General features: G+C 38.7%; 1 protein-coding gene and 1 long non-coding RNA gene across 2 annotated transcripts; one reads left to right on the forward strand and one right to left on the reverse strand.

The window, feature by feature from the left end:
• The first annotated feature begins 8,411 nt into the window (after positions 1–8,411).
• LOC120286694 lies at positions 8,412–10,334 on the forward strand. The gene is made up of 2 exons (XR_005545409.1): positions 8,412–9,985; positions 10,116–10,334. It is a non-coding gene; the product is annotated as an uncharacterized LOC120286694 (long non-coding RNA).
• Positions 10,335–10,469: 135 nt separating this feature from the next.
• Positions 10,470–13,057, reverse strand: LOC104417131 (UPF0481 protein At3g47200). The gene is made up of 2 exons (XM_010028451.3): positions 12,888–13,057; positions 10,470–11,750 (listed from the first exon to the last, which is right to left on the reverse strand). Exons 1-2 carry the CDS (start codon positions 12,909–12,911, stop codon positions 10,470–10,472), a joined length of 1,305 nt encoding a protein of 434 aa, XP_010026753.2. The 5' UTR covers positions 12,912–13,057.
• Positions 13,058–24,158: the final 11,101 nt, after the last annotated feature.

Consider the following 24,158-nt stretch of genomic DNA (forward strand, 5'->3'; position numbering starts at 1 on the left):
GGTGAGTACACCACTCAGTAGTAAAGATCCACCAAACTACACGATGCGTCAGACAGAACAATCAAGGTATCACGAATAAAGCACATATCATCTATGCATTCGAACATACCTCAACATACAGCCATGCATATATCACCATACAACGTGCATATACCACCATGAACTTGTACATATACCATCAAGCAGCCATGCATATATCACAATGCAACGTGCATATAACACCATGCACTTGTACATATATCATCACGCAACCATGCATATATCACCATGCAACGTGCATATATCACTATGTACTTGTACATATATCATCAGACATCCATGCATATATCACCATGCAACGTGCATATACCACCATGCACTTGTACATATATCATCAGGCAGCCATGCATATATCACCATGCAACGTGCATATACCACCATGCACTTGTACATATATCATTAGGCGGCCATGCATATATCACCATGCATCGTGCATATACCACCATGCACTTGTACATATATCATCAAGTAGCCATGCATATATTACCATGCAACATGCATATACCACCATGCAGTTCATGCTTGCATTTCCATGAGGTTCATCCCATGCCATATGCACATATCCATGCGCATGATTCAATTCTCAATTTTATCTTTCACAAGGATCTCATCATTTTTCTTTCCAGGGACTAGTGTTTGCATCCCTCATTTATCGCTCGCACCCAACCTGGCATCGCGAGGAGCCTTCGGCACACACCTCCGAGCATCTCGCATCCCACCTGGCATCACGAGGAATCTCCGAGGTTTGCCATGAAAATAGTTACCCCTACCCTCCGGGCATGCAACATAATACAACCCCCCACCCTCTGGGCATGTATAATAATATGACCGAGCATCCCGACACTCCCGAGGAAAACATCTGGGCATGTGTTTTATAATACAACCAGGCATTCAAAGGGCATCGATTCATTTGAACCTTTGGGCATCCCGACTCCCGGGGCATTGTCGGCTCACACCTCTGACGGTATCATCATTATCACAATGTATATTCACATATATGTCTCATTTTCAACATGACATTTGATGCAACAATATCGAAGGTCTAAACCAGTTTTTTTTTTTTTATGTCATATGATATACCAAACGTCACCATATATGCAGTTCACATAACACCCACCATATCACATTTCATAAAGCAGTTCATTGGTTTTTTTGAAAATAGAACCAATTTTCGGGTAAAACAGAATGTACATCTTTAGTAAAAATTCTTGGAAAATTAGTAAACAATCTCAATAAATTCTGAAAATTTAACATGAGGTAAAAACGATCTAGATGAAGATATTTCATGAAGAACACCATGTCAAAAAGTTCCACATCAATCACATAGATCCACACATCACAGCAAAAGAAATTCCAGCACCACTTTTTGCACAGCTTCGGAAATAATTTCAATTAAGCCCTTAAATGAACTTCAAAAATTCTGAAATTTTGATATGTTATAGATGAGATATAGAGGTAAAAGTCTCATGTATAAATCGAAGTCTGATTCCTTCTGGATTAAAAGCTATAATTTTTATAACTCTCCCTAACTCTCTGTTCACTGTCCAGATTCACCCTTTTCAAAGAAAATAATTTTCCTGATCAATGCTTGTCATTTTATTCTCAAATTATAGTATGTTATTTTCAAGATGTGACCTACAAGTTTCATCAAGGACACAAGATCAAATTTCAACCGTATAATTTTATAAAAATTCACAGAATCACACTAGGTCAGCATAACGGTTTCCAGATCTACTCTCTTCAAAGAAGAATGGTTTCACCGACCTATACTTGTTCATTTCCTCTCAAATTTTGATATGTTAATATTCAAGAAGTCCTATACAACTTTAATCAAGAATTCAAAGCAAGATTCCGTCTAGAACATCGCATGCAACTCACGAAATCACCAAAAGGTCAACATAACAGTTTCCAGATCTAGTTTCGTCAAAGGGAAATCATTTCACCAACCAATACTTGTTCGTTTCATCTCAATTTTTAGTATGTTATTATTCAAGAAGTTCTCTACAACTTTCATTAAGAAGTTGAAGTCATATTCCGACTAGAACATTGCATGCAACTCACGACTTCACCAAAGGTCGGACTGTTTTTCCAGAAACAGAATACTAGGCTAGAACACAACTCCTATGACTTCGAAATTTCTCAACTCATCCACATCCGAAATTCACCATTCATCACACACAAAACGCAGCAAGCAAAGGGTAGATCAATGGAATCTACTTCCTCTAATCCAAGCAAAACACAGCAAACACAATGGCTGGGCAAGGCGGACTTGACGGCAGCAGCTAGGCGCACGCACGACGGGGCTTGGTCTTCCTCTTTCCTCACCGAAGCACCCACGAACCCTCTCTCTCTCCCTCAGCTCACCTCCCTTTCTCTCTTTCCCTCTCACTTCCGAAACCCCCTTCCGTTTTGCTCTTTGATTAACAATTTATCTCTATTTTTGCATGTAAGAGACAAGTGTTCTCATGAGGAGAACAAGTGGCAAAAAGGAGAGAACAAGTGGAGGCAAAATTGAAGACAAGTGTTGGAGGACATGCACTCCCCCCCTCCCCTTCTTGGTCCGGTCGACACCCATGGGGGTCTTTGGGCTTGCTTGGGCCCGAAATCTTGGGCCCAAGAGTCCTTAAAATAAAGCCCAGAATTATTTTTTTTAAAGCATTTTATTTCTACCAAATTTAATTTAATATCCCAAAAATTAAATTGCTTCCTATACAAGTATATACTCAAAATTCTTGCGTGCCGTCCAACATCCTCAAAATTCTAATTCTTTAATTTTAGCACGCATATTTCTTACGCAAGACCGAATTCCGTCCTTTCAGTTCAAAATAAAACAAAATATAAATTCAAATGAACAAATACAATTTAATGCCTGTAAATAATGTTAATGCCACAGTTCGGTGACCGTCATCTATGCGAGGATCATCTAAATTTTTGGATGCCACATTTGGAACTTTCAAAACTTTTATGATAGTCAAATGTTGACACGTAACTTCAAATGCAAATTTTTCATAACATTTGGAATATAATAAATTTTAGCAAAAAAAGTAAAAAGAAAATACTCTTTGCTCCTCAAAATAAAATACTTTTATCTAAGAGTAAACAATTTACATATGTTGCTCCTAAAAAGCAAAAGACGCAATATACAGGTGGTTTGTTCTTTTGCATGATGCACTGATTGAAGTCCTATGTATTACCATGATTAGCTACAAATGTTGAAATTGCGGAAGACTAACGAGGATACAAACACCCACGAGTTTGATGAAATTTTCGCCGAGTCCAAGTCGCAAAAACAAGTGTACGAGGTTGCGGCAAAGCTTGTTGTGGAGGTGCGTACGAATGAAAGATTTTGATTGCTGTCTTAAATTTCACCGTCATACGAGCTTGCTTTTTGGTAAATATAAGCACGTGGAGAAACTCTTGACATTTTATGCACTTAATATGCTTCCTTTTCTCACATTTTTAGCATCATTATTGGTAGGGATCCCGGTTAGACTGTGCCCTTTAAGAGTAGCATTGGTGTTTACTACTTCATTTAAGGACTAGGTCCCATGACCTGTCCTAGCTTACATGATTTTGCTTCCTATACATTAGTTTGGATATACTTTAATTTAGAATACTATGAAAAAGCCCAAACTGATACAACCATAATACATTTACCTCAAATTAATTTTTTGACCATAGAAAACGCCAAACTAATATATCTATGACAAATTTATCATCCTTTAGTTTTAGTTAAATTTTTCCGTCAAAATTTGAATTAGATAACATGTGATAGTTGATAGGTATAACAGTTTGAGGTTTTATGCTTAGTTTGTCACATGGGTAGTAGTTTTGTAATTTTTTGTGGTATTAATTTAATTTAACGAAAGCTAATAAAAATTGTATTTGTCACAAATATACCGGTTTGAGATTTTTTGTGGCCAAAAAATTAGTTTGAGGCAAACTCGACACATGTATACTAATTTGGAATTTTTTAGGGTCAAAAGTTAATTTTGGATAAATTTATCGTGTACTAATTTGATAATTTTCATGGTATTAAACCTTAATTTTATGGCACTTTACTTCACCCTGAATTTTTTACCATTTTATAATATTTTTTTATAGTTTTCAGGAAATTGTACCTTCGCCCAACACCAACTAAACATGAAAGCTTGATTAAGAGTGAATTATTGTTGATAGCCGTAGGGATGAGCAAAAAGAAATCGTCCAAATCAGAATCGCCTGGACCGATCTTCGGTTCCCAAAAACTTGAATAAGTGAATACCGGTACGATTTCGCATTTCAGATGCGGAACCACCCATTTATTTTTTATTTTTTTATTATAAATGAAACCTGAAAGCAAGCTCCAGAATCACGCACGCTCTCTCTCTCTCTCGCTCAACTCACGTCCTCGAGGCTCGTAGTTTTTTTTTTTTTTTTTGGTCGGTCCTACTCTAATTCTACGCTAACACTCACTCTCAAACTTTTGCCCTTGCCTCCTTACAAGGCGTGGGAGTCGAAACCCACTCCTGAAATGAAATTGTCCCCACCCCAATCCCCCCTGAGAAGGTGGGGATTTGAACCCTCAACCTCCCCCTTCCAAGTTGGAAGGGTGGCTACTGGGGCGAACCCCCAGTGGTTCTCGAGGCTCGTAGTTTAGTCACGCTCTCTCTTGGCCTCGACAGTTTTTCAGGTACCAATTTGCCCCGCGCCTCTTGTGGCCTATTTGCCCTAATTCTACCCTTTGTTTCCTCTGGTTTGGTTTTGACATGGTGTGTCTCGATGTGTTTTACATGGTTGCTATCTGTTAATGGTTTTCTTGTGTCCATTTTCGAGTCTTGGATACGGGAAGAAGGAGAGATGGTCGATGGGTAATTGGCTTTTCAGTCTTGGATTCGCCATCCACCTGAGCTCAGGACTTGAAGTTTTTACACGATTTTACCTGCGGACATGTTCTGCTCAGCTGGAGAATGATCAGCTGGTGTTTTTTTTCTACCTTTCTATGTTCTAATGTTGTTTGGTCAAGGGAGGACAAGTGAAAATTCTTTTATCAAAAGTGGCGGCAGTCATTTTCGTAAAGTGTTGTTTCAGATTACTGGTAGTTGTGATCTTTCATGAAGCTTTCCTTGGGTTTTTGCCTGGAAGTGTGTATGTTTGTCTGACGATCAGGGAAGTTATGTGTCCATGGATTCTGAATTGTTGTAGGACAGGCGGGTAACTAACTTCTCATAGGATTGATATGGTTTGCCACATATTGTAGCATAACCTAGCTGCAATGAAACTAAAAAAGAATGAAAAAAAAAAAAAACAAAAAAACAAAAAAGAAGTGGTTGCTTCTCGGTGGAACCTGAAACCGGCTTGAAACTGGCAGGTTTGGCTTCAAAGTCGGTTCTAGGGTCCACAAGGGTTGGTTCCCAGTTTCAAGAATTGGGAAAGAGCCCCGATAGGATAGGTTCTAGGTTCCAGACTTGGAACTGATTTGCTGTTAAAATTGAGAATGAACCTGAGTTTGATGAGGAGGTGAACTCACGTTATTTCTTTCTCTGAAATGTAATACAGGTAAAATGCATGTGCAACTTGTTCGGCCAGCAGTGTTTATTACATGAGTTCACCTTTGCTTTCCCATCTTGCTCTATTAACACAGTTAAGCATTTCGTTTTGGCCATTAATTTTAATTTTATGATTTGATCTTTCTACTTCACAGGATTTTTCCACTTCACAGGATGGTGCAGCAAAAGAGAAAGAGAAGAGAAAGGAGAAGAAAATGTGGAAGACGAGGAAGGAAAAAGAGGCAGAACTAAGCAAAATGTCAACAAAATCCCAATTAATGTTTGATAAGTGGCTGAATTACACGGAAATATTAGGAAGGATTTTTTCAGTGTTGATATGGATATTTAATTTAACATCACCTTTGGCCACCAAGAGCTTTGACAAAGGATTTATATCATTGAATGCCTATGTACTTTCACAGCATTTCTTTTTGAATGCTCATAACACATTCTTCTCATTGTCACCTTGCTTAACACAAGTTGAGGAAAATTACTCTATAATATTTTCATGCAATTTGGCCATGTGAAACATTTTGTGATTTTGTTGGGCATATCGCATTTTTTCTCAGCTTTGGCCTCTTTTTTGTTCCTCCTCCTCCTTTTCTTCTCCTTTGCCTTTCTCGACATGGTCAAACAGTTTGTCTCCTCAACTTTTGCATGGTGCCTATGCAAATTCCGGATATATCGTTGAAGAGGGCTAGTGTTGAACCTTCCTGAAAGAAGCTATCTGAACGGACTCCTGGCAAAGATAATTCCATATAATAGCCAGCCATGTAAAGTAAACTTAATTGTGCTGAGGAAAGCAGGTAAAGAGTTGAGAATTGGTGAAAGGTAGTTGATGTTTCTTATGTAATCTAAGAACATTGTTCTAACTTGTCATCCACTTTTCTTACAGTATTCAAAAGGCCCTTTGTTGATGATTTTTACTGTTTTGCTATGAGAAATTGGCTGTGGGGGTTTGGGGCCACATATGTTGTTCAATCTGACCTACAGTCTCCTCCTTTCTTGCACTTTCTTTCACACCATCACAAGACTCTTTTCTGTGTGCACATGCGTGCGTATGTGCATGGTTGTTAGGATCACGATCATTCGTTCCTACGACTCAAAAACTTTGAACAATTTGGATTCTAAGAAAAATGGTAGTTTGTGGGGGTCGTGATCTGTATCTTAGGATGGCCATCCCAACTACGATTCCACTATTCAAGCTTTAGAAGGCAATTCTGCCTTTTTAGCTGGAGCAAATATGAAATTGGGCCTCCGTCGCCTAGCGCATGTGCCACTTTCTTCTTAATTATGTTCAGGCTCCATTTGGAAAATATAAGGCTTGGAGAATTAAGAAAAAGGGATGAAGATGAATGAATAGTAGAAAGCAAAGAAGTGCAGAGACACCATTTCTTCATCTTCTTCAGTCTTGAATAAATGATGAGATGGGCATTGACCACCGTTGGCTTTTTGAACTGTGCCGTCCTTTGGAGATGAGAGAGACAAAGCTTCTGTCCTTCTGCAACCAGATGAGAGAGACCTCTATCCTTGAGAAATTGGCACACAATTTGACTTGGCCTAGTAGCATAATATCTTTAGATGTATATTGATTAGAACTTACCTTAAACTTTAAACAGTTGAAAAACCTAGAATAGCCAGTGAAAGTGAGGTTCGTTAGAGAGAGGTGGTGGGGGGTGTTAAATTGGAGTGTGTATCCCAGATTGAGGTAAATAATATTTTATCCTTTGAAATAAAGAAAGAGACAGTATGTATTCCAAGAGAGAGAAGGACAAAATAAAGGATTAGAAATTAGGAAAAGGCAGGAAAGTAATTTCTTGGCAGCCTTCTTCTTGGTTATTATGGTGATTATTTTATTGTGATCCTATTTAATACACCTTAAAAACTTGGGCAAGGAGATTTTATGCTTTTACATCTTTGACATGGTGCTTTAATTGTTAGTTGAAAAACTGGCAACCAAGAATTTAAATCAGAGTAATCTCTCACATGAGAATGCTACCTTCAAGCTTCACTATCCCTCTTTTTATGGTTAATATGCATCTAATTGCAATGATTTAAGCAAGAATTTAGCACTTCAAATATGTAGGATCTTATGATCTTGATCTGATCTCGAAGACTTCAAAAGGATCCTACTTAGCATCTTGATCCTGATAACCTTTTTGTGTGTGCGTGTGTGACAAAGGTTGCCCAGCTTTAATATTTATTGTTAATTTATTTGGTCTTAGTTATTCATTTGACAAGAGAAATATGGATCCGGTTGTAAAATTTCTAATGGGTGACTGCAGAGTGAAACTGCTTTTATGTTGGTAAGCAGCTTTCACATGGAGCTTTTCTTCTCTATGTCAGTGGCCATCTTGTCCCTGTGCTCATATTGCATGGATGGAGATTGACTGCAAAACATTAAGAAAGTGTAAGGGCAATTTTATAGTTTCCTCATCAGTTTGGTGTAAGATTGATCTTTGAAGCGTAATGGGCCCAAGAGTCTTGCATGTAGGATCAGCCTCTTTAATTTCAGCCAAAGAGCACGGAAAGTTTGTCTTTGTTTGTTTCTATTATGGAATTATGTGGCCTCCTTTTCTTCAGATCGAATGAATATCTAGTATTTGTGCTCATCTTGCATGGATGGAGACTAACTGCAGAACATTAAGAAAGAGTAAGGGCAATTTTACAGTTCCTCATCAGTTTGGTGTAAGATTGATCTCTGAAGCATAATGAGCCTAAGAGCCTTGAGTGTAGGACCAGCCTCTTTAATTTCAGCGAAAGAGTGGAAAATTTTTCTTTGTTTGCTTCTATTATGGAATGCTGCGGCCTCCTTTTCTTCAGATGAAATGAATAGCTGTATTTGTTCTCCAACAGATTATATTCTCTTGAGGCTTCAAGTTGTCCCTTTTATCCAGTGAGGGTACTCAACTAATTAATATACTATGTCAAGTAGTATATTATATGAATAACTTTTCCCTTTCAACTTTGTGATTGCATCGCTTCTTCCTGATACTTGAAGTCTTACACATTAGCAAGAATCCTTAACATCCTTGGTTAAGTTGAAAATTAGCTTTGTACCCATGATATGCCCCCCTTTCCATCTTTGTAGTTTTCCTTGGATCCTTGGTTTAATTACACTAATATTTTGCTTACAATGCCCAATTGGTAAAAGCATATACTTAAACCACTGTGAGTAACCGTTTCTTTAGTAGCTATTCATTTTGATAGCTTACCTGGACCACAGGTCCATAGTGGTACTGTTTTGGGCTTTCTCTTGGTTGCTTAAGTCGAATTGGACAAAATTTTAGGATTCTTTGTTTGTGTTTTTTTCTCTCTCGGTTCCTTGCCAAATCCGCAATTGTTGACCAAGATTGATCCAAATGGAGCTTTTCTTTGACTTAGGTGAGTGAGTACGAGTTCTAATTGTTCCAAATACATTGTTGTTTATGCTGTCTGTTGTTTTTTTTTATTCTGTCCACCCCACCTTTCTGGTGTTTTTCTTGCTCTTTGGTTATGCCCTTACAAGAGTGAGTGCCTTTTTGCCTCATCAAGATTCCTGTGAAGAGTTTTTGGTTTGTGATTTGTATTTTATTACCCTTCAATATTGCATTTCTTACCTTTACAAATTGTGGTTCTTCTTCTTACATGCTCATCGGAAGAGATGGATTATATTTTGCGTTGACAACCAAAACAAATGGTAAAACACCAAATGAAAAACAAATGCCAAAAGCGGCAAGGGAGGAAGTGTCTTCTAGGTCAGATATGAATGAAGATTCAACTAACTCCTATGAGCATACTAATCACATGAGAATTGCCACATGGGGTTATTATACATATTTCATGTACATGTTTGCTTTTAAGACTTACGGGACCTGCTAACCTGTGGCTTCTAACCTGTGATGGATGTACAATATGCTGATCATGTGATGTTGTTGTGTCATTGGGTATATTGTGCTTGGTTTGGTAGGAAGGAGAGATGTGTCTTGCAATTTGGAAAATGATGTTACAAGCGTGAATGCTTGGTGGAGGTACTATTTATTGAGTGTGTTTAGAGACTTTAAGCTAATTCTAGTTTTGTTATTAAATGCATGAAATCAAATGTGCAGAGAAAGGAGGTGAATAAACTTACGTCCTTGCTAATTGCATATTTTGTTGGCCGACATGAATGAATATGCTTTAGACCATCCCAATAGGAATTATACCTGCATTTCTGTTATTAAATTTTGGTTGATAAGGCTTCCCATGGAAAAATTGCTTCCCTCACTTGAGCTGTTTTAGACAAATTTATCAGCAAAATAAGGCTGATGTTATGAAGCTCATTGATTTGCTGCTTTCTTACAGAGTAGCATGGCCTTTCTATTAATGCAAGTATAGCTTGATCAGGAGACAATCCAAAGGCTGATTTTGTTTATGGGAGTATCCATCCTGATTCAGAGGTTGCTGGTAATATCATTTGGAGAACTTCTCCTACTATTGATGTGGATTCGATCAGATCGTTCAGAGATACGAAGCTGCTGCGTGTTCTTCTTAGCTGTAGTCCAAGTTGAATTGTAACTCTTTCTTTAGGTCAAGCATGATCAGAGAACCAGCTGGATATTTTTGTTGGAAGAAGAGACTTCGTAAGGCGATCCTACCATATCTATGGTAATCATCTAAGTTGGTTGTACCTCTTTTTTCTTTTCTTTTTGAACCATATACCAACTTGGTTGCTAATGTCATGTTTTGTTTTCTGTTGTAATCATCTAGTTCCAAATGAAGAGAGATTTGTGGACCTCATTAAAAGCATATAGACTTTTCATTTTCTTTCTTTAGGTACATGTGGTTCGTCCTCATTGGAAAACCAAGATAATACTATTGGCTATAGAACACAAGTAGATGGTCCAGGGGAAATATATGAACCGGCATTGATCACCTTTGACTTTACTTTGTGTAAGAAAGAATAGTAAATACTGTTTGTGCTGCCGCGAGAAGGAGCAACACGATGGCTGCAAGAACAGATAAGAAAGCCCAAGGACTATGGAAATATTCCCTCCTTAGTTTCGCCATCCAAACGTTCCTTCTCTTGTTACAATACGCATTCACAGTCTTGAAGATCTCAGAGTAATAGAAATTGGATAGAGTGACGTAGTCACCCATCCTGTTGAACATCTGTGCAATTACCTCGTCATCACCCAAGTAGTTCTTAATAATCCCTGCACGGCGAAGCACCTCGACATCCTTTGAAGAGTTTATGAGGCAATCCATGAGGGTCACATAATCTGTAAAGTAGCTGATGCCTCCACCTTGACGATGCTGCTCATACGCGATTAGGTTTCGAAATTGCGACTCTGTGTGGTCCTGTACAATCAAGACCGGTATCTCGAGTTTGCCATTCTCGAATCTGATGTCCTTCATGCGTCGCCCTCGCACTGCCCTCAACTTGACTCCGGATTCCCTGAGCTCCGTTGCTGAGGACATGAACATGAGTTTCTCTTTTGTTGGCGGGGCTCTGCCATATAGCCGGGGCACATTAGGCAAGCCAGAAGTCCAGCATGTGTGCATTAGATGAAGAAGATGTTTGCTCTTGCGAAGTGTCGGACATTGGTCCGAGTCTCCTAGTTTAAAATCGAAATACGTGGTGGCTATATCGATGAGCTTGCGAGGCTCGTCCGGACCTTTAGTCAGGTCATATAGCTTGTTCAAGATGAAAAGCGGGAGTTGGTTCTCAAGCAGCAGTAAATCGCGCTGGAGGCAATATCGAATCCAATCTGCCTTCATAAGCTGGTCGTCTTTGTCTCTCAATTCCTCCATATTGAACTTACGGAACAGCTCGACAATGAAACAACCATCAATAAACATCATCGCTAGGAACTTTTCTTGGGAGAGGTTGATGGTTTCCGCGTAGCAATTACGCACCAGCTGTTCCAGTTCTCTTAGAGTCGGCATATACCGGTCAACACTTTCCTCTTTTCTCCTCTGAAGCAACTGCTGCACGTACCGCATTTTTTGCTCCTCCATGGATTTGAATTTGTCATTTCCATAGTGATAAGGGCCGATGACCAGAATCTCTGGTTCATAGGCTTTGTTGTTTACTCTGCGCAGTTGAGGACGAACCCTAAATATACTATGCTCTGGCAGGGTTGGAGGCACGCCACAGAGCATATTCTCGATGTAGATTAAGGCATGATCTTGTATCCCAGATCGCCCATTGTTTCTAGCATACTGTATTGGTTACAACACAATTAATGTGATAATAAGCATGTCATAAAGCAAGAAGATAGTTTTCCGTGTTCTTAAATTTTCATGTGCTTCCCTTTCATTAAACTGTGTTGTGGCTTTGCTATACAGCTTAGTATGTTGATATAACCTTATGATCATTACAACAAGCTTATTGCCATGTATGTAACTGGCGCTTCTACATGTTGCTGTTAAGAGATTTTGTCAAAATCACATATTGAACACTGGACCGCTATCAGTGAATTTGCAAAAACAGTAAAATAAAAATGAAGGAGCACTAATCAATAACTATGCAATAATTTATTTAGCAATAACCCAAGGAAGAATTTAGAATTGCATATGTACATTCATACAACATAGATACATACATATATATTAAATACATGGATGTAAAAAGAGTAATCCTGATATTAAATACATGGATGTAAAAAGAGTAATCCTGAGAAATTTTTGGCTATTCTGCTTAGTGAGTAATGTAAGAGCTATTCTCTCTAACCACCTTAATGATCCCAGTGGTATTTAGGGTTTCCTGCCCTCACTCTTTCAATATATTTAAAAATATTTATATCTCATTATGATAATTATCTTTACATGCGAGCAAAGTTTTCCATAATAAAGCATAAGCAGCGTACAAAATCTCTCCCTGTGTGTAATATTGCCGATTGTCAATTTTGGTTATCATACTTTTTTTCGTGACTTGTTTGCTTTCTAAACACTCCAAACATTTTGAAAAAGAAAAAGAAAAAAAGAAGAAGAAAAAGATCTTCAAAAATTGGTAAACAAAAAACTAATCTCCCAACACAATTTCAGGACAAATTCTGTGTTTCCGTATGAAATGCTGGTGGAAAAGGTTGACTAAGCACCATAGTTGAACACACGTTGATGACATTGAACATAGCAAACTCATAGTCGCGGAAAAATTACAAAAATGATCCATGAAGTATCCTTAATTTTCCTCCATAATGTACTTTTTTTTTTTTAATAACAAATTTGGTCCCTACACAAATTAGTATTTGTATGTTAATGAGTATATGAAGTGATGCTCACAAACTTTCCATAATCATGTTAATTGAATGGACCATTATATGGAATGCAAAAGACTGGTCTAATCCTTCAACTTACTTGATTAAGTTGGTGGTAGCTCATTCTTCTTGCCAAGCTAGACCAGCCAGTATCACGCAAGTCGAGTTCTTCTCTTCTTGTCGGATTGTTTATCAGTGAAGGAGAGATAAAATGAGACTGCTGCAAACACCAACCCTTTTATACCAAACTCAAACACGTTTTAAGATCCTTCGTCGTTAAGACTTTTGAAGATGGAAGGTACTGCAATAAACCGAAGGTTCTTTGAAGTTGATGAAGAGGCAAAGGGCTGATAAAGTCTTACAAGGAAATGTCAAAAATGGACTTTATGAGAACGACTTATAAAGTCTTCCACAGGTTACATCATCCTATACAAAAATTGACCATTTTAAATAAACTTCATGAACTCTCTCAACTTTTGGAAAGAGTCCTACATTATAGCTATTGGTTTGATATTATAATTATATTCATCATGGAGACAACTTGTACACCCATAATGGATTTAAATATTAAGTATCGGCATATTCCTTCAGATCGGCATATGAAGTCCTCCACAAGTTGCGTTGTGCCATGTGAAACCGAGTGCAATTGGTTTGCGCATCAAGAATTAAAGGGAGGCTTATTTCCAATTGGTAGAAACGATGGAACGGGTAGCGTTGGCTTATATTTGAATTACCCGTTGAGACGAGTGCCAGTGCGTATTCATGGAAGTTGAAGAGTGGAGAAGACCAAGGAAAATAAAAAGAGTGGAGAAGACTAAGAAGACTTGGAAAACGTCAAAAATTGACTTTCAAATAACTTGGCAAGTCTTTACACAAGTTGCATTATTAATATCAAGTGACTAGAGATTATTTTAAGGCCTTTTACTGTGTTAGACAACTCACAACATCATGGAAAAATTTGATGGAGTTTAATAATAGTCAGGACTAGCAAATTAGCTTCATCGTATCCGCAACTTTAGACTTTTAATAATTGATTGGGACCCGCTAGGCGTAGGATGACACATGAACAAGTAAATATTTGGGGGTTTTAGAATTTGACAACATTATCAAAGTACACGAACTTCACTAGACTAATTTCATACATATCGTGTCACCTCTGTTAGTAAGTCCAATAAGCAATGCAGAATATTTCAACAACCTTTATTTATTGCCATGTTGTAAATTTATTAAGTAATGTAAAATATTTTCAACAACATTTATTTATTGTTGCATTGTATCTAAAATTCACATGAATTTATTAAGCAATGTAGAATATTTTAACAACCTTTATTTATTGCTGCGTTGGCCAACTCTGTTGTGCCCACTTATATAAAATTCACATGAATTTATTAAGCAATGCAGAATATTTCAACAACCTTTATTTATTGCTGCGTTGGCCAACTCTGTTGCGCCCACCTATATAAAATTCACATGAATTTATGAAGCAATGTAAAATATTTTCAACAACATTTATTTATTATTGCATTGTATAGAAAATTCACGTGAATTTATTAAGCAACGTAGAATATTTCAACAACCTTTATTTATTGCTGCGTTGGCCAACTCTGTTGCGCCCACTTCCCCCCTTCCTTCTCTCCGTGGAGTCCTATTTCTGTGATATTTCAAAGGAATCTCTCACTTTCTGTTTTGAAAAGGACTTGTATTTGGGGTGGTTTTGGGACAAAATAACTTTACTCCCATAATATGGTATATAGGAAAATAGTAAAGAAAAACTTTCTTGCTAAAAAATAATCTGGGATGTAAACTATGATTGTGCCAATTATAAGGGAAAGATATGTTGGAAGTCCTATCCTTCAAGTATGAAATGCAATTAAATCTTAATTTTATTGATTCAATCTAGTCTTAAACTTATTCGTAACAATACAATCAAGTCCTTTGATGGATAGTAGCTCTCCAAAACTGTCTCAAATTGAACTTTTCAACTTTTGAATCTACATTTAGCACTCAATTACACTTTTAATAAAGTCTTAAGACTTAATTAGACCATTTCAAATATTGAGGAGATTGTACTTTGCGTTGAAGGTCAGTCTTGATTGTATTGATTAAAAGGTTTAGAATTTGATTACATTATGTACATAAAGCTTAAGACACGCGGTGTAAATATTTTCTATAACTAAGGAACTTTCACATTAAATTCACCACACCACATTCCTAGGTGACAAACATAACTCACTAATTTAAAGACAAGATATGCATGAATGTCGATTTAGAGTAATCGTAGGGAGAATAGTTTTTTATTTTCCTAGTAGTGCTTTTAAGTGTAGATGGTTTAGATTAAACTGAAAAAATCATCCCCTTTGTGAGTAGAAATAGGAAAGATAGAATTTCATAGCTTCCCATTCTCATGCTCTTAATTCTACAACTATGAGAAAACCTGATATGAACTTAGATGTTCCGGCTGGTGATCAAACCTTGGACTTCCTCTCGCGGTATGGAAGCAGCTGAAGCTTGATTTCATTTATCGTTTCCTTTTGAAAAAAAAAAAATTATAATAATGGTCCACAAAAACCGGTGACGCGTGCTAGACACTGACGACCTCCAGGCGACAAACCCATCCCCAAAGGTCGAAAAACCTAGGGCCAATGATCATTAGCGACGGCTAGGTGACCGTCACCCATCGTCGCCTATAATCTTTATGTCAACGAATATAGCAAAGGGATTGGCATTGGGATAACGCGTTAACGCGACCACATATGCGTTCACACCAGACCACCGCATAGAAACGGCAAGCCATCAATCTGTGTTTGTTAAGCTAAGTGTTATAATATGTCTCGAGTTTGAGTCCGTGAACGAAACCGAACCCAAGATAAATTAAAGGAAAGTGAATATTTGGATTTCAAGTTGCTAAGTTGTAGAGACCAAGGCATGAATTTATAGATTACGGAAATTGAATTCCGTATATATTGCTCGTTCAAGATAACAAAAAAAAAAAGAAAGGAAAGTCCAAGTTGGACTTGTTGACCGAAGTCTCCAACTTTCTTATTCCAAATTGAAGTTGCCTGCCATGCATATTATATATTTGTTCTTTATTTGCCGTAAGTGCGTGTGGTTGCCAGAGGGTTGTTGAAGCGAGCCAAGCAACGTGGTTTTCACTCCGTGGCAAACGTGAAGATCTCTTGAAGCACCGTTTTCTAAGCGAGTGCTTGACGTGGATTTTGTCGTTGTTTTTCGTTCGTGCAATTACATCCAAGAAGTTTAGTGTGTGTAGTCGATCAAATCTTGAGGTAAGATTTGCATGTAATTTCTTCATGAGATTAAGAGATTATTTTCGAGGAATTTCGGGGCTAAACACTGCGTGCGTTATTAAGTGTAATTGGGGCTTGGGAAACACCGAGAGAGTGTTTGAGTGACTTGAGTGTGTAATCTCCTTGTATTGCTTAATCTATAGTGAAATTCGTTGTTGCTCTCCCCGTGGGCGTAGGTCTTTACGACTGAATCACATAAATCTGGTGTCCAATTTATTTTTCTTCTTCCATCTATATTTTGTTCGATCGCTCGCCCTATCTCAGAAAGTGGTATCAGAGCAAGGTTTGGCTAAGTTGAAGCGAATCGATGGCGACAGAAGAAGTAAAAGTAAAAATCAACAAATTTGATGGGAAGGATTTTAGTTTCTAGAAGATACAGATTGAAGATTATCTTTACCAGATGAATCTGCACTTGCCTTTATTTGGGGAGAAACCAGAGACGATGAAGCAAGCTGATTGGGATTTGCTGGATAGACGAGCTATGGGTGTTATTCGGCTGACGTTGGCTCGTAACGTCGCGTTTAACATCCTGAAGAAGAAGACCACTGCTGATTTGATGCAAGCCCTGTCAGATATGTACAAGAAGCCCTCTGCGATCAACAAGGTCTGTTTGATGCAACGTCTGTTTAACTTGAAGATGAAAGAAGGTGCGTTAGTTGCAGATTATATCAATGAATTCAATGTGATTGTTAGTCAATTGAGTTCAGTTGAGATTGATTTTGAAGATGAGGTACGTGCTTTGATTCTATTATCCCCATTGCCTGATAGTTGGAATACTACCGTTACTGCTGTTAGTAATTCCTCTGGGTCAACAAATTTGACGTTTGATGGGGTTCGAGATTTGATTCTGAGCAAGGACATTCGTAGAAGAGAATCTGGCGAATCTGTATCTACTGCTCTAGTAGGTGAAAATAGAGGAAGATCTGTAACATGTGTGGGTAATGGTAGTACTAATATGAACAGACGTAGTCAATCTAGGACTGCTAATGTTGTCTGTTGGAGCTGTGGCAAAAGGGGGCATCTTAGAAGGGATTGCCTTAAGTTGAAGAATGAAAAGGGTAAGGGAATTATGGTTGATTCTGCAGATAATATTGCAGCTGTAGCAGATAATGCTGATTATGTCTTGTTTGTCACTGATTATTCATCGTTTGATGGATGGATTATGGATTCTGGTTGTTCTTTTCATGTCACACCAAATAGAAACTGGTTTATCACTTATCAATGCACGGGTAGTGGTAAAGTCCAGTTAGGGAACAACGCCGAGTGCGATGTTGTGGGTGTTGGTGATGTTAAAATCAAAATGCATGATGGTATCGTGAGGACATTGATTGGAGTGAGGTGTGTTCCAGAATTGAAAAAGAACTTAATTTCCTTGGGTGCCCTAGATTCAGCTGGTTGCAGGTATTCTTCAAAAGGTGGGGTTCTGAAGGTTGTTTAAGGTGCCCTGGTGATAATGAAAGGAATCAAGCATGATGGCATGTATAAACTTCAAGGTGAGACAATGACAAGTTTCGCCCCAAAGACGTCGGATGCATCTGTTCGAGAGTCTTTTGACTGCTCGAGGAAGACCTGGGTGTTTGTGCCAAGGCACAAGTTTAATGCTGGTGTCAAGATCTCGCAGTCAAGAGCTTTGATTGAGACGGAGACTGGTAAGTCGATCAAGCATGTGCAGACTGACAATAGCATGGAGTTTTGCTCGGAGCTGGCAAATAAATTATGCATGAAAGATAGCATAGTGAAACACCGCACTAGTGCCAATAAATCACAACAATTTGCAAAATTGACGAGTAGAACATTACTAGAGATGGCCCGAAAAATTATCTCTAGTGCTGGTATTGCTAGGAGAATCCTAATTGATGTGCTAAGTACGGTAAGCTACCTGGTGAATAGATCCCCATCAACTGCTATTGAATGGCGAACTCCTGAAGAAGTGTGGTCAGGTAACGTTGCTGATTATTCTATTCTTAGAATGTTTGGTTGCCCATGTTATTTTCGAGTGAGTGATGGTAAGCTCGATGGGAGGGCAAGATGCATATTCCATGGCTATGCACAAGGTGAGCGGGTCAATCAGTTGTGGTGCCCGGATATAAATTCACCTGTTGACAGCAGAGAAGTTACCCTTGACAAGTCTCCAATACTTCTGGATAGGAGTGTTTGTAGCAGTGTTAATACAGATCTGAACGGTGTTCAGCTTGAGGTGGAGTTACAACCAGAAACTCCTGAGGTAGCGAGTACAAGTACTAGCAAAGTAATCGACACGGATGGTGCTTATAGCGAGGTGGAGCCTATAGAGCCAATGTTTGTTGTAATTGCTAAAATTAACAAGGTACGTATTCGATCTCCGGATAGATATGGATGTAATAATGGTTTTGCTTTATCTGCGGTTAAGGAGGTTGCGTCGGAAAATCCTTACGGAGCAGTTAAAGGTGCATGTGGAGTTGGTATTCTAATGAGATCCTCAGTTATGGTGAAGTTCAAGTAAAGCTTGGACTTAGGTAATATCTGTGGCAGTTGAGCCCATCGGGGGCTATGGGAAAAAGTAGCAGCAGAGTTTGAATTTTTACGAAACGATTGTAATTTGGCTCAAACGTCGAGCCAATGTGGAGATTGTTATAATATGTCTCGAGTTTGAGTCCGTGAACGAAACCGAACCCAAGATAAATTAAAGGAAAGTGGATATTTGGATTTCAAGTTGCTAATTTGTAGAGACCAAGGCATGAATTTATAGATTACGGAAATTGAATTCCGTATATATTGCTCGTTCAAGATAACAGAAAAAAAAAAAAAAGGAAAGTCCAAGTTGGACTTGTTGACCGAAGTCTCCAACTTTCTTATTCCGAATTGAAGTTGCCTGCCATGCATATTATATATTTGTTCTTTATTTGCCGTAAGTGCGTGTGGTTGCCAGAGGGTTGTTGAAGCGAGCCAAGCAACGTGGTTTTCACTCCGTGGCAAACGTGAAGATCTCTTGAAGCACCGTTTTCTAAGCGAGTGCTTGACGTGGGTTTTGTCGTTGTTTTCGTTCGTGCAATTACATCCAAGAAGTTTAGTGTTTGTAGTCGATCAAATCTTGAGGTAAGATTTGCATGTAATTTCTTCGTGAGATTAAGAGATTATTTTCGAGGAATTTCGGGGCTAAACACTGCGTACGTTATTGAGTGTAATTGGGGCTTGGGAAACACCGAGAGAGTGTTTGAGTGACTTGAGTGTGTAATCTCCTTGTATCGCTTGATCTATAGTGAAATTCGCTGCTGCTCTCCCCGTGGACGTAGGTCTTTACGACTGAACCACGTAAATCTGGTGTCCGATTTATTTTTCTTCTTCCGTCTATATTTTGTTCAATCGCTCGCCCTATCTCAACACTAAGAATTGCGCACGTTGCGCGTTCATATAAATGAAGACCAAACCACCTGTGTTCATCTTAGACACACAAATGGAAACACATGTTCATTTGAGTATTTTCCGATCACGAAGGCCCTTCCCTCTTTGAACCCCACGGTTCAGTCATCGTCATCTTCCATATCTTGCAGAACTTAAAAGGACATAACCATGTCGTCCCCAAGGTTGAACCATCCTACTCCTCAAAGATACACGGTCACCAGTTGTTTCGAGGCCATTCCTCACCTGGAGCAATCGGAAAACCGTGTCACTTGGTCATCCAAGATATATCGTTGCTGTGACGAGCCACGCAGCTGTAGTTTTTTTGTCCACTCAAAGTTGTATAATTTGTATGGCTCATGCGTGCTCAGCGATATATATTGATGCCGTACGTGTTTCAGGTTGGCAAACATTTTTTTGCCCATGCATCACTTTTGGGAGGATTGCAGAGTTCGCGGACCCAGGATCTTCAAGTAAGTATTTATCAACTAGTCTTTTTCTCCATGTGTGTGAACGAAAAAAGATGATGGTCATGGACGAGATCTACACTGAGCGATCGGTCCGTGCCTAGTTAAATAGATATACCAATTCCAATTTTGTGAATACACCAATACAAGCAAATCCTTTATCCCTCATCCTCATCCTCAACCGCCCCACACCCATCAACCTTCTCGTAATTGCATACCCCGACTATGCATATCGTGCAATCTAAATCTGAGTCCAAGCGACTTCCGCCACCACCGTCAGCATCATATTGGGAATCTGCTATCTGAGTAAACAACAACAGAGGATTCGAGTTTGACCATCTGAGTAAAGCAGAGGGAGAGAGAGAGAGAGAGAGAGAGAGAGAGAGAGAGAGAGAGAGAGAGAGAGAGAGACAGAGGAGACAGAGGAGCCCAGGCGGCACGGTAATGAGCTGATAGAGAGAAGAGACGGTTAGGATTTGAGCGGTGGGTCGGGCAATTCCTTGAGTTAGATCTACACGTCTGTGATTTAAAAAAAAAAAAAAAAAAACTGGGAATGCGTGCCAAGTTTTCGAACAGCAACGGCCATACCATCCTCGATAGGAAACCAAAAGCTTGTAGCTCCTTCAAGAGAGTAAAGGGAAGCTTTGTTATCTAGAAACTACAGAATTACCAGGGTAAGTTGACTTGACCCCCTCCCCGCTTTAAATGTGCTATCATTACATCCTGCGCTTTCCCAAAATGTTTTAGAATGTTGAAAATGAGCTTCACATTTGTAAGTTCAGAACTTTGAGGGCCGCCACAGTAATTTACCTCAAATTATGAAATATTAACAACGTTTGTCTTGATTATTGAATAAGGTCATGAAAAATGAAAGAGCATAACTTAGAAAGATCATAGGCGATCGGCATAATTATTAAATCTTGTTTTGTTGCAGCTTGTGTTGCGAAAGGCGCGCTCTACTGTTTATCTGCTGCATTGACCGGTTGTTTCGGAGGAGTTTGCTGTTGCGGTTACCGTAATCGCAGAAGGATGAGGACACGACTCCAGTGGGAGCCGAAGACATGCAACGATTGTTGTGTTCATTACTTTTGCCATTGTTGTGCTCTGTGTCAAGAATATCGTCACCTCCAAAGCCTCCGCCCCGACCCTTCCGCGGGTACTAGACTATATATATAATCTCGAATTCGCTTCCAAGCTATCTTAAAGAATTGCTCGTGTAGGACCACTAATTCTAGAATCCATATTCTCGGATAAATTGATAGAATGCAGAATCTTTTTGTTAGATTCAAACTTTGCGTCTGACTACAAAAGAAACATCAAATCTAGCTTTGTTTGGCCCAAGAATTGACGGAGTGAGTAAGCATTTATTTGAATGTGGCAAATTCCGTATATAGATCACCGTATCTTCTACTCAAAGTAATTTTCTTGGCTAGCTTGTTGATGGAGTCTAACTCAATGTGCATGGATCCAGCTCCCATGTCTTGATACCCTGTTGTCAAATATTTATAAACTTAGATCAACAATTGTGCTTATACGTTCAGGATTTTTTTTTTTTTTTTTTTTTTTGGTTCTTTTGGTTCTGATACATGCAATTACCCCAAATTTTTCAGGACGGGAAGAAAATGGGCAGATGCGTAATGGCTCAATAGGGATGATTCCACCTCCTATGACGAGAAACATGAGGCCAGAAAGCCGATCAGCGAAGGTCATACCATAAACATCCGAATGTATAGGAATGTTAAAATATCTCAAGTCCCTTGTTTATAGAAATGCTCTTTTTATATTTGTGATTTCTCTCCACCTATAGATTTAAGTTTTTGGATTGGACATTATAACACGGAATTAAAATTAGGTTCTACCCATAATTGATTTCACATGTGCAACCCACATCCTTCAAATTCTAAGTGTCATTATTCCTAAGCCAATTTGCAAGTGAGGGGTTGTTAAATTACATAGTTCATGTACGAGATTTTTATGCTCTTTAAATGTAGATTCTCTCCCTTCACCCATAGAAATAAGTTTTTTGGTTGGATATTCTAACAAGGAGACATTTTAGTAATATACGGGTCTATTGTTGCTTGTAAACTGTGAAGATTACTGACCAAAAAACAAAAACCTGTGAAAGATTTCTTGTTTACTTCCGAAATGATGATCTCCTATGTGATAATTAACTTGAACGGGCAAGAGCAAATGAGTTTTGGTTTTCATTGGTCGTCCTAGCTTAGGCAGATCAAAATATTATAATTTTAACATAAGCAAAGTCATAAAATAAAAATGGGCTAATATCACGAAAAACTCTAAACTAGTACACCCGCGACAAATTTATCCCAAACCAAATTTTTGATGATATAAAATCTCAAATTGATATATTTGTGATAAATTTACTCTCCATTAGTTTTCATTAAATTTTACCATCAAATTATTGAGTTTAAGTTACATGACAATTGATAGATATACCAATTTGGAGTTTTACCTCTATTTGTCAAAACAATTGAGTTTTGTATGCTTCATATCCATATATTTCCTCTGTAAACAATTTTGGCAAAATTCTTCAGAAAACGCATGCGGAACCTTGCTTCAATCTAGGCTGTCAATCCAATCTTCTATTAATGGCAAGTACTGATCACTCCGCCTCAAAATCCCTTAAATGAAGGGAAAATTCTAAATAAGGATCCAAAGTGGAGCTATTTTGTCAAATAAGATCCGAAGTGGATGTTGTCTCAAATAAGGACTTAAAGTGACCAGATTTGTCTCAAATAAGGACATCAGCTCGCTGGCTGGCCAAGTGTTCTCCGGCCGACAAGCAAATGACATTTCGGGCGACCGGAATGGGGACATTTTTGTCCAAAAAGTTAGAATTCCTAAAAACTTTAAATAAAAAAAAAAAAAAAAACCCCAAAGCTTTATTCCTAAGAACGAATGTCATTCTTTTTCTTCCCCAACTACTTCATTTTTCCAGAATTTGAGTGCAAGCTCTCCAGCCTGAAATCCCATGCCATTGAGCAATTTCGACGGACAAATTTATGCCTTTGTTGCCGCGCTGTCGTAGCGACTTTTCCTTAGAAGCCCTATGCCTTCTCGTCCTCATTTTATTCGCTTCCTCAAGAGCCCCACGCCCTCATCTTCCTCCTCTCCTTCCGAGTGATCAATTAAATATAAGTCGATTCCTTCGCTTGAAAACTATTTGATGTTTGTTTCTCAAGAATTTGTGGTGTGGTCTTTTTTTTTCGGGAAGAGCTAAGCACAACTTATTATGTGTTTGTTTCACTTCTCAATCAAATGCATATGATGCGTTTGACGAAATGCCTTGGAGGCACGACTAAAAGATGATCCATGAAATTTTTAGATCCGAAAACATTCAACATAGATTGCTTGTTTTCAATTGATTTGTTAAGAATTTAGATGTGGCATCCTAAAATTTCATGACAATCCCTAGACACAACTACGACCCATGAATAGGTGATAGAAGCGCCATCGGACTATATTATAGTCATTAGACCATCGGATTTCAATTAATCAAGGCCGAGCATTTAATGGACAATTATTTTGTTGGGAATGCATCCTATGTCCATGTGTGATTAGGGATTTTATTAAAGGATAAATTGATAAGGAAATTTTGTTCTTGGCCATGAACTTTTATAAGTTGGTTTTTTATTGATCTATGTTACAAAGTTTTATGGCCATATGAATTTGTAATTAGGTATTTATATGAGTGGGGATTAAAGTGGAAAAATAGGAGAAGGTGTGGGCCGATTTCTTAAGGCCAAACCAGCCCAAAAATCAGCCCACAACCCCCCCACTATTCGGTCGACCAAGGATGGCCCAAGTCCAGCTTAATGAGGCCCACCTCTTGTATGGAAATTTACAAGTGGCGTGAAGGGTTCTCCAAGTGTCCAATGCCATGCAAAGCTAATGATGAAGGTGGAAGAAAAGAGGAGGGGCGGAGTGAGAGAGGGGGGAGTTGTCGCGCGAGAGAGAGAGAGAGAGAGAGATCTGAGAGAAAGAGAGGGAGACCGAGCGGGCGAGCAAGAGAGAATCCGAGAGAAAGAGAGGAGGGTTCGAGTGGGAGTGAGGGTGCTTCGGTGAGGGGAAGAAGAGGACCAGCAACTGCAGTCGACGCCACCTAGCACCGCCGTCAATCGAGCCCGCCGAAGCCCCAAGTCGCCGTTGCTTGCTCGTTTTCGTTGAACTTGAGGCAAGTAAAGTCCGTTAGCCTACATT

Source organism: Eucalyptus grandis, chromosome 8 (assembly GCF_016545825.1).
Source record: "Eucalyptus grandis isolate ANBG69807.140 chromosome 8, ASM1654582v1, whole genome shotgun sequence".
NCBI classification, from domain to species: Eukaryota; Viridiplantae; Streptophyta; class Magnoliopsida; order Myrtales; family Myrtaceae; genus Eucalyptus; species Eucalyptus grandis.